Source organism: Rhineura floridana, chromosome 3, assembly GCF_030035675.1.
Source record: "Rhineura floridana isolate rRhiFlo1 chromosome 3, rRhiFlo1.hap2, whole genome shotgun sequence".
In the NCBI taxonomy this organism is placed as follows: Eukaryota; Metazoa; Chordata; class Lepidosauria; order Squamata; family Rhineuridae; genus Rhineura; species Rhineura floridana.
Window position 1 is genome coordinate 203,778,386 of NC_084482.1, and position 14,034 is coordinate 203,792,419.

The 14,034-nt window shown below is 44.7% G+C and overlaps 1 protein-coding gene across 5 annotated transcripts in view; it reads right to left on the reverse strand.

Moving 5' to 3' along the window:
* Positions 1–14,034, reverse strand: part of LOC133381220 (zinc finger protein 345-like) — a 29,776-nt gene that overhangs the window by 12,205 nt on the left and 3,537 nt on the right. For 2 of the 5 annotated variants that reach the window (XM_061619997.1, XM_061619996.1), the window contains exons 3-5: positions 12,154–12,294; positions 11,318–11,419; positions 627–1,383 (exon numbers count right to left, since the gene is read on the reverse strand). In XM_061619997.1, the coding sequence (XP_061475981.1) occupies positions 627–1,373 (747 nt within the window). In that variant the 5' untranslated portion in view covers positions 1,374–1,383; positions 11,318–11,419; positions 12,154–12,294. Of the gene's footprint in view, positions 1–626; positions 1,384–4,382; positions 4,551–11,317; positions 11,420–11,635; positions 11,858–12,153; positions 12,295–14,034 lie in introns of those variants that run through there. The other 3 variants (XM_061619998.1, XM_061619999.1, XM_061619995.1) reach the window with 3 other exon arrangements.

The window sequence follows — 14,034 nt, forward strand, 5'->3', positions numbered from 1 at the left end:
GCCCGACGTTATCATTGAGTTCAATGTAAAATTGCTTAAATTAATTAAAAATCAGCCAGGCTTTTTTTTAACTTTAAACCGCAGAAGATGAAGGTCAGAGTATGGTGCAAGGTCAGAAATAGGAATACAGGTACTCTGTGAACACAGCTGATTTTTAATTAATTTCAACAAATTATCAGAACTCTGACAGAAAAAAGTCCAAAAGGGGTCTGGGTTTTTTCCCTCTCTTTTTACACTTTGAACTCTCGATTCTCTCTGACTGTTTTGTGTATCGCCATGAAAATTAAGAGGGTTGTTAGCAAGTGTTTCTGAGTTCAGGACTATAAGTTTTGTAAGGTTTTGTTTTGAAATGAGCTTATGGGAAGCATCAGAATGGCATGGGGGGTATTTTCAATTTAATGTTGCAGAATGCGAAAAATCCACGCTGTCTATAGTATACAGCCACTCTTGTGGCTGTATAATGATAATAATTATAATTACGTTTTTCCAGGGGTTTCTCACTTTGCAGTGTCTTATCAATTCTATACATTTTAAACTAAACAACTATATATGTTCCTCCTAACAACCTAAGCCACACTCCGTGTCCTCTTAGAGACCCTTGGAATTAACCATGATCAAGCCCTCACCTGCCAAACCTCAGTCTTGGCCTCCTGCTGGCTCCTCAGGAACTCCTCCGCCAGGGCCACCGCCTGGGAACACGTCTCCGGCCCGCCTGCTCGGATCCAGCCCTGCAGTTCCGGCGGGAGGTTGGCCAGGAACTGCTCCAGGATCAGCAGCTCCAGGATCTGCTCCTTGGTGTGTCTCTCCGGCTTCAGCCACTGGTGGCAAAGCTCCTGCAGCTGGCTGTAGACCCTTCGGGGGTCCTTCACCTCCTCACAGCAGAATTGCCTGAAGTGCTGGCGCTGAACCTCCATCCTCAGGGCATCCCCTCGTACAATGGCCAGCTTCACCTTCCCATAGTCCTCCCGATCTCCGGCTTCCAGGCTCCTGAAGGCCTCTTCCGCTTCTCCGCTCAGTGCAGGCAGCAGCCGGGCCACCCACTCTCCTCTGGGCCACCGGCAGGCTTTGGCCACTTGCTCGAAGGAGGCCAGGAAGGCCTTGGCATCTTCCCAGGGACCAGACTCAGGCACCACTGGTGTGCTGCCTCCTCCTGTCTGAATGGGCTGCAGGGTCTTCAGGAACTCCTGCCATTGGGCTTCCCAGCGCTCTGGCATCCCCTTGCAAGGATGCCCTTTGCCCCCTTGCGATGCTCCCCATCCTGGTCGCTCAGACATATATTCAGGCTCAACTGCACTGGTTGCATTTCCAGCTCTGTTTTCTAGTTCTGGGGCTTCCATTTTTTGCTCCTTCATCCCTTTAACTTCTCGATCCATCCCTGCAGAACTAGAAGTAGAGAGCAAATGAACACCCTTCTGATAGGTTTATTCCAGGCAAAAAACTTTGCTCTCAATCCTCCTGATCTTGCCAGAATTGCAGAGGAGGGGAACAAACAAAAATGAAGCTTAACTTCTGTCCCTGGAAAACTGGTAGAAAGTATTATTAAAGCTAGATTAACTAAGCACATAGAAGAACAAGCCTTGCTGAAGCAGAGCCAGCATGGCTTCTGCAAGGGAAAGTCCTGTCTTAGTAACCTATTAGAATTCTTTGAGAGTGTCAACAAGCATATAGATAGATGTGATGCAGTGGACATAGTGTACTTAGACTTTCAAAAAGCGTTTGACAAGGTACCTCACCAAAGGCTTCTGAGGAAGCTTAGCAGTCATGGAATAAGAGGAGAGGTCCTCTTGTGGATAAGAAATTGGTTAAGAAGCAGAAAGCAGAGAGTAGGAATAAATGGACAGTTCTCCCAATGGAGGGCTGTAGAAAGTGGAGTCCCTCAAGGATCGGTATTGGGACCTGTACTTTTCAACTTGTTCATTAATGACCTAGAATTAGGAGTGAGCAGTGAAGTGGCCAAGTTTGCTGACGACACTAAATTGTTCAGGGTTGTTAAAACAAAAAGGGATTGCGAAGAGCTCCAAAAAGACCTCTCCAAACTGAGTGAATGGGCAGAAAAATGGCAAATGCAATTCAATACAAACAAGTGTAAAATTATGCATATTGGAGCAAAAAATCTTAATTTCACATATACGCTCATGGGGTCTGAACTGGCGGTGACCGACCAGGAGAGAGACCTCGGGGTTGTAGTGGACAGCACGATGAAAATGTCGACCCAGTGTGCGGCAGCTGTGAAAAAGGCAAATTCCATGCTAGCCATAATTAGGAAAGGTATTGAAAATAAAACAGCCGATATCATAATGCCGTTGTATAAATCTATGGTGCGGCCGCATTTGGAATACTGTGTACAGTTCTGGTCGCCTCATCTCAAAAAGGATATTCTAGAGTTGGAAAAGGTTCAGAAGAGGGCAACCAGAATGATCAAGGGGATGGAGCGACTCCCTTACGAGGAAAGGTTGCAGCATTTGGGCCTTTTTAGTTTAGAGAAAAGGCGGGTCAGAGGAGACATGATAGAAGTGTATAAAATTATGCATGGCATTGAGAAAGTGGATAGAGAAAAGTTCTTCTCCCTCTCTCATAATACTAGAACTCGTGGACATTCAAAGAAGCTGAATGTTGGAAGATTCAGGACAGACAGAAGGAAGTACTTCTTTACTCAGCGCATAGTTAAACTATGGAATTTGCTCCCACAAGATGCAGTAATGGCCACCAGCTTGGACGGCTTTAAAAGAAGATTAGACAAATTCATGGAGGACAGGGCTATCAATGGCTACTAGCCGTGATGGCTGTGCTCTGCCACCCTAGTCAGAGGCAGCATGCTTCTGAAAACCAGTTGCCGGTAGCCTCAGGAGGGGAGAGTGTTCTTACACTCGGGTCCTGCTTGCGGGCTTCCCCCAGGCCCCTGGTTGGCCACTGTGAGAACAGGATGCTGGACTAGATGGGCCACTGGCCTGATCCAGCAGGCTCTTCTTATGTTCTTATGTTCTTAATCCTTCACCCCTCCCATGGGATGTGCCAGAGTTGAAGAGATTTGACAGCAAATAACAGAGCAGCAGTTATCAAAGGCCCCAAGGAGCCTAGGGCCATTCCCAAGACCTATCTCTGAACTGAGCTATAGAGAGATTCAGACAATGGATTATTTAGAAGACTTGGGGATTTGGGAATGGGTGGGTGGTGGAGAGATATGAACTTCAAAAATACATTCTCATGAACCCCCATATTAAGAGCCTATTTCTGTATATCACCAAAGGATATCTTTTTCAAGGAAAGAAAGAGTGGTTAAGAGACTTTCAGTCAAATCCTAGACACGGTCTACTCAGAAGTGTCCCATTGAGATCAACAGAGCTTACTCCCAGGTAAGTTCATCTAGGCTATTTAAGAATATTCCTGGTTCAAATCTCATCTCAAGCACAAATTCTACAGGAGGCTTTACTATTATTATTAATAATAATAATAATAATAATAACAACAACAACAACAACAACAACAACTGCTAGGGGGCCGAAAAACAATCACCCAATGCTATTCTCTGAAAACAACCTTGGAGATAAGATCGGAACCACTGTAAAACAGTGCCTCCAGTACCCATCTCACCAAGTCAGCCCAGAAGGATACCATGGTCAATGGTATCAAAAGCCACGGAGAGATCAAGTAAGAGTAACAGGGTCACATTCCCCTGTCCTTCTCCCAATAGAGGTCATCCATCAGGGCGAACCCAGACTGGAATGGGTCAAGATAATTTAGGCAAAACACCCTTCCCTTCCAACCGGATGGGAGGGGGGAGGGGAAACCAAACTATAAGCCTTGTAAGTAGAGGACATTTATAAGTCTTAAAGCTGTTTTTCAGTGTTGTCATTGATGTGTTCGCTGCCCTGAGCTCCTTTGGGAGGACGGGCAGGATATAAATGGGCTATCCAATATTATTACCACCATATTGCAGGGCGGGGGAAAGAGAGAGAAAAGCTTATGACAATCCTAACATATAGCCCAGACCTTTTACAACGCCCATATTAGAGAGTGAAAGGGGGGGGGCGAGGAGATCCAGTAGCTTCCAATGTAAAGCCACTAGTATTAATATAGTATGGGCAATGATCAGAAGGGATGATGAGAGGCGTACTCCAGCAACATCTGGAGGGCGACAGGTGTCCTCAGCGGGACTGTAACACTAATCCGGCAGGGGGCTTCTACGCCCATATTGCTGGGGGGGGGCTGAGGTCGCGCGACTTCCTTCAGCGCAATCCTACTTAGAAATCAGCCCTATTTTTTTCAAGGGGGCTGAGTCCCGGCCAGGTAAAGAGCGTGCAAGATCGCAGCCTCGAGGGCAGACCCCACGTGGAGCTCTTGCCATAGCAGCAGCAGGGCTCGGTGGAGCTCCCCAATCATACCGGAATCGATGAGGAAACCTGTGAGACTCTGGATTTCCTTCCTTCCGATCTCTCTCCGGGCGGCCGCTCAGCTCCCCGGTCCGGGAGGAGGGACTAGGATCCAGCCTCCCCGGTTGGCTGGAAGCGGGAGGAGGAGGCACAGCTCGTATCTCCTGCTACGCCTTGTCGGTCTTGAAAGGATTTCTCCTCTTTTCCGTCGGTGCTTTGAGGGCGGCGCCCCCTCCTGGACGGCTTGCTCGCTACAGCTACCCTCTCGATCACAACAATAGAGGTGCAAAAGGATCCTATATGATTGCACACCGCTCGCTCCCAGATTGTGTACTACTACTCAACTCCCACATTGTCGGGGCAGGACAACCTGCGTGGGTAATTAATTCTAGCCCACTTCGTCAAATGCAAGGCAAATTCGAGCCCGCTTTCCTATTCATAGGGTCGCCATAAGTCGAAATGGACTTGAAGGCAGTCCCTTTCCATTTCAGTCAAATGCATGACCAGCAGCTGCATGTGATGAGGGGGCAGCTTGTAAGTACATTAGAGGCAGCCAAAGTGGTGCCCTCCAGATGTTGGGCACTACCTGCAGTCAGCTCCAGCCAGCATTGCCCATTGTGAGGGGTGATGGGAGTTGTAGCCCAGCAGCAGCCAAAGGACCACAGGTTCCCCCATCCCAGGTGTATCTACTTGTCTGGGAGAAAACACCACTAAACACAACATAAGAAGTGGCCCTTTAGTGTTGTGGCATCTACCCTTTGGAATTCCCTCCCCATAAATATTAGACTTGCAAGCACCATCTCTGTTACCTTTTCAGTGCCTACTGAAGACCTTCCTCTTTCAACAAGCCTTTTAAGTAGAGACCTTATTCCAGTCTGTGTCTGTGTTGGAATTGCTTTTTAATGTTTTTAAACCTTTTTTTTAAAAAAAAACACACATGTTTTTAAACCTCTATTTAAAAAATGTTTTGTTTAGTTTTAATGTATTTTAAAGTCTGTTTTTATGAGGTTTTAAAGTGTTTTTAGTCCTGCTGTTTGCCGCCCTGGGCTCCTATTGGAAGGGCGGGATATAAATCAAATAATAAATAAATAAACTCAATGGACCTTACTTCTGAGTGCGTGCATATAGGTGTATGTATCATAATGTATGTATGTGTTTTATGCTGTAAGATCCGCAGAGGCACAGGATCAAGGTCTTCTACACAGATTTTCCAAAGCAGATGTTTGGGAGCTGCCATTTTAATTCCCCACAAAATGCCCCAAAGCAATTCTATATCAGGTGTGTTGTAAGAAATTACAAATGGTGACCCTCAGGGATTCTCCAGACAGCCTGTTTAGTCAGCATTTGTCCTGATTTCCTTGCACAAAGCTTACGCAGGGTTAAGACTTGTCCAATCTTTATTGAGGATTTATGATCTGTTTATGGGGCAGTTATACAACAAAGAACATTCACCTTGGTTCTTTTGCGGGGTATTTACACATCTAGCCTTTACTCATTTGTTCATCCCACACTTTTTGGTGCATTTCCCAAACCACAAAAGGTCATTTTTTAAAAAGTGGATTTGTTACACAAGGCAGAGGTGACAAATGCAGACTTCCAGTGTTAGGGTGGTTGCTGAACTACCGGCCTCCTGCAGCAGGCTCTTCTCATTAACTTATACTCTCTTTGACATTTCATTGGCTGAGATCTAACCTGCTTTATAAAAGTAAGAGTCAAACCTGTTGCCCCACCCCCTTTTGCTTCAACCTCCCCACTCCGGAGAAGTTCACCGAGGGCAGTGGAGTGTGGTGGCTCCACGTCAGTGGGGCAGTGGAATCCCCTCCGGGTTGTTCCAGGAGTTGTGGTTTCAGCACCTTGGGCAGCTTCTGGAAAAACCCAGAGGGGACTCCACTGCCACACTGACATGCAGCCACCAGACTCCACTGCCTAAGAGGGAACAAATCCCTTAAGCTGAAAAAGGGTCCCTGAACTATAGATGGAGAATCCTTCTGTCTGCAGACTCGGTTTGCTTGTTGCTTTGGAAGCCTTGGCCATTTTAGAAGAACGTAAGAAGAGCCCTGCTAGATCAGACCAAAAGGCCCATCTAGCCCAGCACTGTGGCCTTACAGTGACCAACCAGAAGCCAGGGGGGAGGGAGCCCACGAGCAGGACATGAGTGCAACAGCAGTGGCCTTTAGCATAGCAACAATGCGCTTGTTCAAAGGAAGCAGTTTTAAAATCAAGGCTTCAGGGATTTGAAAGGATTGTTGCAAACACAGTGTAAACAAGTACAGACTTTCCTGAGGGTTTTTTTCTTACTTTTTATTTAAGTAATAATAATCTGGAAATATTTCCTGCCCTAAAAGGGGACACTCCGTTGTCCAAGATGATGATTTCTATTATGCAGATGGAGGAGTATGAGGTGAGGATATACTGGATGGTATTCAACTTGGTTCTATACAGACTATACCCATTGAAGTTAATGGATATAACCAAGTTGGATTTATTAATTTCAGTGGGTCCACCAATTATTTCCACATTCTAGGTGAGAAAAGCTAAGACCAACTTATGATAACATTCCTAACACAGTCATCTATTGTGCTGTCTAATAAAATCCTCATGTGATGTTCCTATATTAATGTATATATGGTAAGTGTTGTTTTAGAAGATACATGGTAAGTGGAGTGAAAGAGGGGGAGTGAATGGGCAGTAGAATGCGAGATGATTGGCTGAGTGTTTAAAATGGCTGAATGTATAAAAGGAAGAGTGAGAGTGGAATCGGGGGGGGAGAAGAGAAAGAGTGGATTGCTTGGTGGGGTTTGAGAGAGTTGTTTGCCAGGAGAGCGTGAAGAAGGAGGGAGGTGGAGTTCGGATTAGTATTGAGTAAAACCATATGCTTATGTGCCTTAAGAAGAAATCTTGTTAATCTTGTTAGCTTTGTTATCTGTAATAAATACTTAATTTGGTTTACCAAAGGCCTGATCCTTGGCTGGGGTTTCACAGACCAGAAGGGAGGGTAAGGTAATGACCAAGGCTGAAGGGGAACTGTAACAAATGGTGGCAGCGGTGAAGAGAATAACAATACCAGTATTCAGAGTCTCTGGGAATACTAGTATTGGGACGTTACTGGTGGTTGCCTAGCAGGGGGATCTGTTGAGATCTGTGCTAGAGCGGATAGGTAAACCATAAGAGAGTGCGGTCCGGACTGGTGGAGTCCCTGGTGGTGCCTAGTGACAGGCAGTAGCCTCGCGCAGGTAGAAACCTGACAGGGAGAGCCAGGGAAGGACACATCACATGTGGTGGCAGTAGCGGTGGGATATGAACAACAGAGAATCCAGATACGAACCAAAGAGAGTCCCAAAGACATGTAGTGACAAAGGAGACTACGTCACAGGTGTTGGCTGTAGCAGTGAGATACGAATACTAGACAATCCCTAATAGTTGTGTGGCAAACAGAAATAACAAAACAAGATTACTTGTGAGAGTGACTGGCAAAGAGTGTGTGGCAAAGAGTGAGTGAACTCAAACACCATGGCTGAATACATAAAAATGAAAAGAGGAGCTGGTGGAGAAGTGCATAACATTCAATTTACCTCACGAGGGTAAAGGGGTAGATGAATTGAGGGTAGCACTTATAGGATTTGCAACTGCCCAGCAAAAACAACCTGTCAGGGAAGAGACCCCAGAAGGATATTTAAGCAATCCCGCTTATATAGAGTACTTGAGAGAGAAGTTAAGATGGGAGGCTGAGGAAAAAGACAAGCAGAGGGAGTTGGAAGCTGAGAGATTGAGGAGGGAGGCTGATGAGAAAGAAAAGCAGCGGGTCTTTGAGGCTGAGGAAAAAGATAAACAGTGGGAGTTGGAAGCTGAGAGATTGAGGATGGAAGCTGAGAGACTGAGGATGGAAGGTGCAGAGAAGGAAAAACAGCGGGAGTTGGAAATTGAGAGGATGAGATTGGGGTTTGAGGAGAGGGAGAAGCAACGAGCAGTGGATGCTGAATTACAAGTAGAAAAGTTAAAATTTGATAGAGGGAAATTTCACTCTGAGGAGACAAGGAAAGACAGAGATGGAGCAAAAATAAAAATTACTCCAAAGGACTTTGCTGTGTATGAGCCTGGTCAAGATCCTCAAATTTACCTCAGCACCTTTGAAAAAGCAGCTCAGTTGTAGGGGCTACCTGAAGATAAATACATGCAGTATTTATCAAACCTGATTAAAGGGGAATTGGCTGAGGTATACCAATATTTCCCCTCAGACAGGCCCGTCACCTATGCTGAATTCAAAGAAGCAGTGTTTAAAAGATTCAGACTGGGGCCTGATTATTTTAGAAAGCTTTTCAGAAACTGCCAGATACAGACAGGGAGGTCTTTTGTGGAACTGGGAGCAAAGTTGATGGATATATTTGGAAAGTGGATGAGTAGTGCCAAAGCTCAGTCAGTGGAAGAGGTGAAAAGCCTCATGATACTGGATCAATTATACCATCAGTTACCACCAGAAATAAGGCTCCTGGTCAAAGACCGTTCCCCTACATCTGTGCAAGAGGCCGCAGAGATGGCGGATCACTTCGCCTCCAATAGAACTGGCTGGGTGGGGAAAACATCAAGAGAGTTTAAACCCAGACCATATAGTGCTGGCAGAAGGGATGTGGTACCACAGCGAGTGAGTCCTCCATTTAACTGACCTTTGTTTGGGGGCAAATAACGAAATAGATGTTGGAAGGAGGTGGACTGTGTCTACTTTGGGAGGGATTATCCTTACAGAATGATGAAAATATTTGTAATTGTCCTGATGGGGATGCACCTGAACTAGGCAATGAAATGACAGGGAGACATGAAAACCATCCAAAGACACCAAAGGGCCATAGGGGGAAATGCACACTCTTGCGCTTCTTGTTTTTTAACCAGTTATTGATCCATATGATCCTCCGTGGCACAGAGTGGTAAGCGGCATTAACGCAGCTGAAGCTCTGCTCACGGCCATAGTTCGATTCCAACGGAAGGAGGAAGTTGAATCTCCGGTAAAAGGGGTCGAGGTCCACTCAGCCTTCCATCCATCCGTGGTCGGTAAAATGAGTACCCGGCATACGCTGGGGGGCAAATAAAGGCCGGGGAAGGAACTGGCAATCCCACCCCATATATATGGTCTGCTGAGTAAACGTCGCAAGACGTCACCCTAAGAGTCGGAAACGACTCGCACTACGGTACTATGGTATGATAAAGTAAAAGTTAATGTGGATTTTAATAATCATTTTATAAGACGTCCTTTGTTGAAAATATGGAATAAATACAAAACAAGGTTTTTTTCGAAAATACCACTGTGTTTCAAGTCAAGAAGCATTTTATAGAAGAGAAATGGCTGGAAAAGAGAAATGGTTAACTTATCAAGAACTATTAGAAAATGTGCATGGAGAATATATAATGAAACAGAGAGAACAATTAATAAAGGAAGGATATAGTTCTCAATGGTTTGCCTATTTACAATTGTTAGAAAGATACAAAATGGATAAGAAAATGTATGGGTTTGAAATAAATAAATCTGATTTTGAAATAGGTTTGTGTACAAATGATGAATGTATAATTGCAAAAATGTATAAATTTTTATTGAAAATGGACATGGAAGAAGAACAAGTAAAAGAGTGTATGGTCAAGTGGGCAAAAATTTTTGGTTATAATATACAAATGGATCAATGGGAAAATATGTGGAAAAAAGGTTTGAAATTTATATTATGTTATAATCTTAAATAAAATTTTTATAAAATGATGTATCATTGGTACATGACTCCAGAAAAGTTGTCAAAAATGTATAGTAATGTTTCTAATGTATGTTGGAAATGTAAACAACAAGAAGGATCTTTTTATCATATGTGGTGGTCGTGCAAACAGGCAAAATTATTTTGGGCACAGATAGGTAGGATGATGCAAAAAAATTTAAAGATAAATATTCAGTCAAAGCCAGAATTTTTTTTATTGGGTTTTATGAACAAACAAAAGGAAAAGAAATATGGAAGAATAATATTATATATGATTACGGCAGCAAGATTATTATATGCACAAAAGTGGAAAATGGAATCAATACCAACAATGGAAGAATGGCTATTGAAATTAATGGACTTAGTTGAGATGGACAAATTGACATGCCTTCTCAGAGAAAAAACGACAGATATATTTCTTAAGGAATGGAAGCCTCTTTTGGACTTTTTGTTGAAAGAAAAAAATGAAATTATGATAATGGGATTTGATGATTAATTAAGATAGACTGGGAAAAAGTGGATTTTGTATGTTTTAGGGGACAGGTTCGATATATATTATATACTTATAGCTGATCTGTAACAAATCGGAAGTCAAGTTCTTTTTATTTATTTTTGTTGTATTGTTTTTGTTTGATTTTGTTGTGTTCACTTTATGAAAATTTGAATAATAAAAATTATTATAAAAAAAGGAAACGACTCGCACTACAAGTGCGGGGACACCTCTGCCTTTTTATTTTATTTTATTGATTGATTGATTGATTGATTGCATTTATATACCGCCCCAAGCTCAGAACCGCCCAGAAGCTCTCTGGGAGGTTTACAACAATTAAAAACATTAAAAACAAATATACAAATTTAAAAACACATTTTTTAAAAAGCAATTTAAAAACACCGGTTGTGAGACTAAATAGAGAGAAGAACCTACGAAGAGCCCGGCTGCTGGATCAGGCCAGCGGCCTTTCTCTTCCAGCATCCTGTTTCTCAGAGTGGCCAGCCAGATGCCCCAATGGGAAGTGTAACTGCAGGCCTCCCCTGCAGCACTTTCCAGCAAATGAATTCAGAAGCATACTGCCTCCAACTGTGGAGGCTTATGGCTAGTAGCCACTGATAGCTGATCCTCCACAAGAAACAGAAAGAGGAGCGTTCTCCAAGCCTCCAAAGGAGGCCCAGAGTTCAAAAATGGCAACAATAATCAAATGGGCCTCAGCATCCCCTTACCTGAATCCTGGCCTGGGAATCCGTCACCTTGTTTAGGAAACGGGTGATACATCCCTTCTTCCAGGCGGGAGGGGAGGTCAGGTTGCATGATCAAAGCTTTCTCTTGAGAAAGGAGAGAAACACAGAATTACTTCTGGCCCACTTCAGTACAAAAGAAAAAAAAATTCAGGGATCTCTACCATTTTGTCTTTTGTTTGTTTAAGAGATTTCCATGCCACTCTTCTCCAAAAATAGTCACAGGTCGCCTTACAAAAACTAAAAATACAGCAACATTAAATATAAAACATAATAAACAAGAACATAACCAATAATATTCACCCTTGTGAGGAGCAGCATCATAATTAAAAAAAAAATCTCCAGGAGTGAGGAACCTCAGGCCTAGGGGCCAAATACAGCCCACCGGGCCTCTCCCTCTACCCTCAGGACTCTGTCCAGGCCCTGCCCCTCACTAGCCCTGCCCCACGCCCTCCCCAAGCGCTTTTGCTGGGCTGGAACATGTCCTTGAATTGGGACGATGCCTCTTGGTTGCCCAGACGGGGAGATGCGGGTAGCTGAGCGCAGAAGCCTCTGGCGTTTGCATGGCTGGAATGTCGCCGCCTCTGCACAGCTAAGAGTGGCCACACCCACCCAGCCGTGCAGCTCTGTCAGCTTCTACTAGTGTAGCCTCTGCTTCCTCCTGTTTGCGTGTGCTTTGGTCCAAAAAAGTGGTGGTTAAGAGCCCTCAAGCTGGATCAGGCCAAAGGCCCCTCACAGTCCAGCATCTTGCCCTCACAGCAGCCAACCAGATGCCCGAATGGGAAGCCCACAGGCAGGACCAAAGTGAAAGAGCCACTCACCCCCCTTGCGGTCCCCAGCAACTGGGATTCAGAATCATGCTGCCTCCGACCCTGGAAGGAGAACATAGCCACCGTGGCTAGTAAATCCTCGTGAGGAGCATACGGATCTCAGAGCCTTCCAGGAGGGATACTGTGCACTGGCTTGTTGTTGTTGTTGTTATGTTAGGGAGAGATTGAAACAATCATGTTCTTATCTGTGATCTATACAAGAATCCTCATACTAGATTTATTGTACCCTGTACCGAAGCTTTCCCGGGTAGGTCCTTAAAGTGGCTAACAAACTATCTTTTGTCCGATTCAGACAAGAGTGTTACCGAATCAGTTGCCCAGTTTCTAGTAGTAGCCCAGAATATATGTAAAAATAGTACTTAATAACTTTTAAGTTCATTTTGCTGATGATTTTGTAATACTTGTTTTTAAACTGTTGTTCTAATCAATTGTATATCGGATCTATGACCGTATAATAAAAATCTGATTGATAAAAATTTGATTGATTTGTTATGTGCCTTCAAGTCGATTACAACTTATGGCGACCCTATGAATCAGCGACCTCCAAGAGCATCTGTCATGAACCACCCTGTTCAGATCTTGTAAGTTCAGGTCTGTGGCTTCCTTGATGGAATCAATCCATCTCTTGTTTGGCCTTCCTCTTTTTCTACTCCCTTCTGTTTTCCCCAGTATTATTATCTTTTCTAATGAATCACGTCTTCTCATTATGTGTCCAAAGTATGATAACCTCAGTTTCATCATTTTAGCTTCTAGTGATAGTTCTGGTTTAATTTGTTCTAGCACCCAATTATTGGTCTTTTTTGCAGTCCATGGTATGCACAAAGCTCTCCTCCAGCACCACATTTCAAAAGGGAATTGCTGGTTGTGACAGTGAAGCTGATGATGGAGTCGAGGAGGGCGGGGGGAGATGCTGTGGCATCATCTTGAGTGTCAGGTACAGGAGAGTGTGTGGAGGCACATCCCCATCGTCTGGAGTTGTGGGGGAGGCCCATGGCTCAGCGGCAGAGCATCCACTTGGCATGCAAAAGGTCAATCCCGAATGGCATCTGCAGGCAGGACTGAAACGTGAGAGCTGCTGCTAATCAGTGCTGACCGTACTGAGCTAGATGGACCGATGGCATGACTCAGAAGGCAGCTTACTGTGTTTTTGGCTACCTCTGTGTGTGGAAAGCATGTGGCCTTCATTGCTATGAGAGTTCCCGATTGGAGAGCAAGGCAGTCTTTCCAGGGACACTGGCATGCCTGTCATTTTTCAATACTGCCTACACTGACCGGCAGTGGCTTTCTAGGGTTTCAGACGGGGTTTCTCCACAGCCATATATGGAGATGCTGGCGACTGAACCTGGGACCTTCTGCATGCAAGGCAGGTGCTCTGCCACTGAGCTACGGCCCTTCCCCAAATATTGTATCTGGGCAGAGAGTTAAGACTCTGCAAACTCATGGACGCCCAGGGCAGCTTCTACTTGCTCAAGAACATCAGAAGAGCCTTGCTGGGTCTGGTGCTTCTCGTCCAGCGTCCTGTTCTCACAGTGGCCAACCAAATGTCCTAATGGGAAGCCTGCAAGCAGGACCTGAGCATAACAGCACTCTCCCCTCCTGCGGTTTCCAGGAGCTGGTATTTATAAGCATAACCTGCCTGTAAGCTGCTTTGAACCCCATAGTTTCAGGCTGCAGCAGAGCAGGGAAGAGAAGGGATGCAAGGCCACTATCCATTCAGCCAAGAAGCCAGGCACCTCCATCCATCCATTATTCCTTGAGAGCAGCCATTACATACTGCAGAGGAGAAAGGGAGGAAGGCAGCAGTGTTCCATCAGCAGAGCTGACAGGCCGGCAACTTTTGGTTCTGCCTCTTATTAAACTTTTTCCAACCCC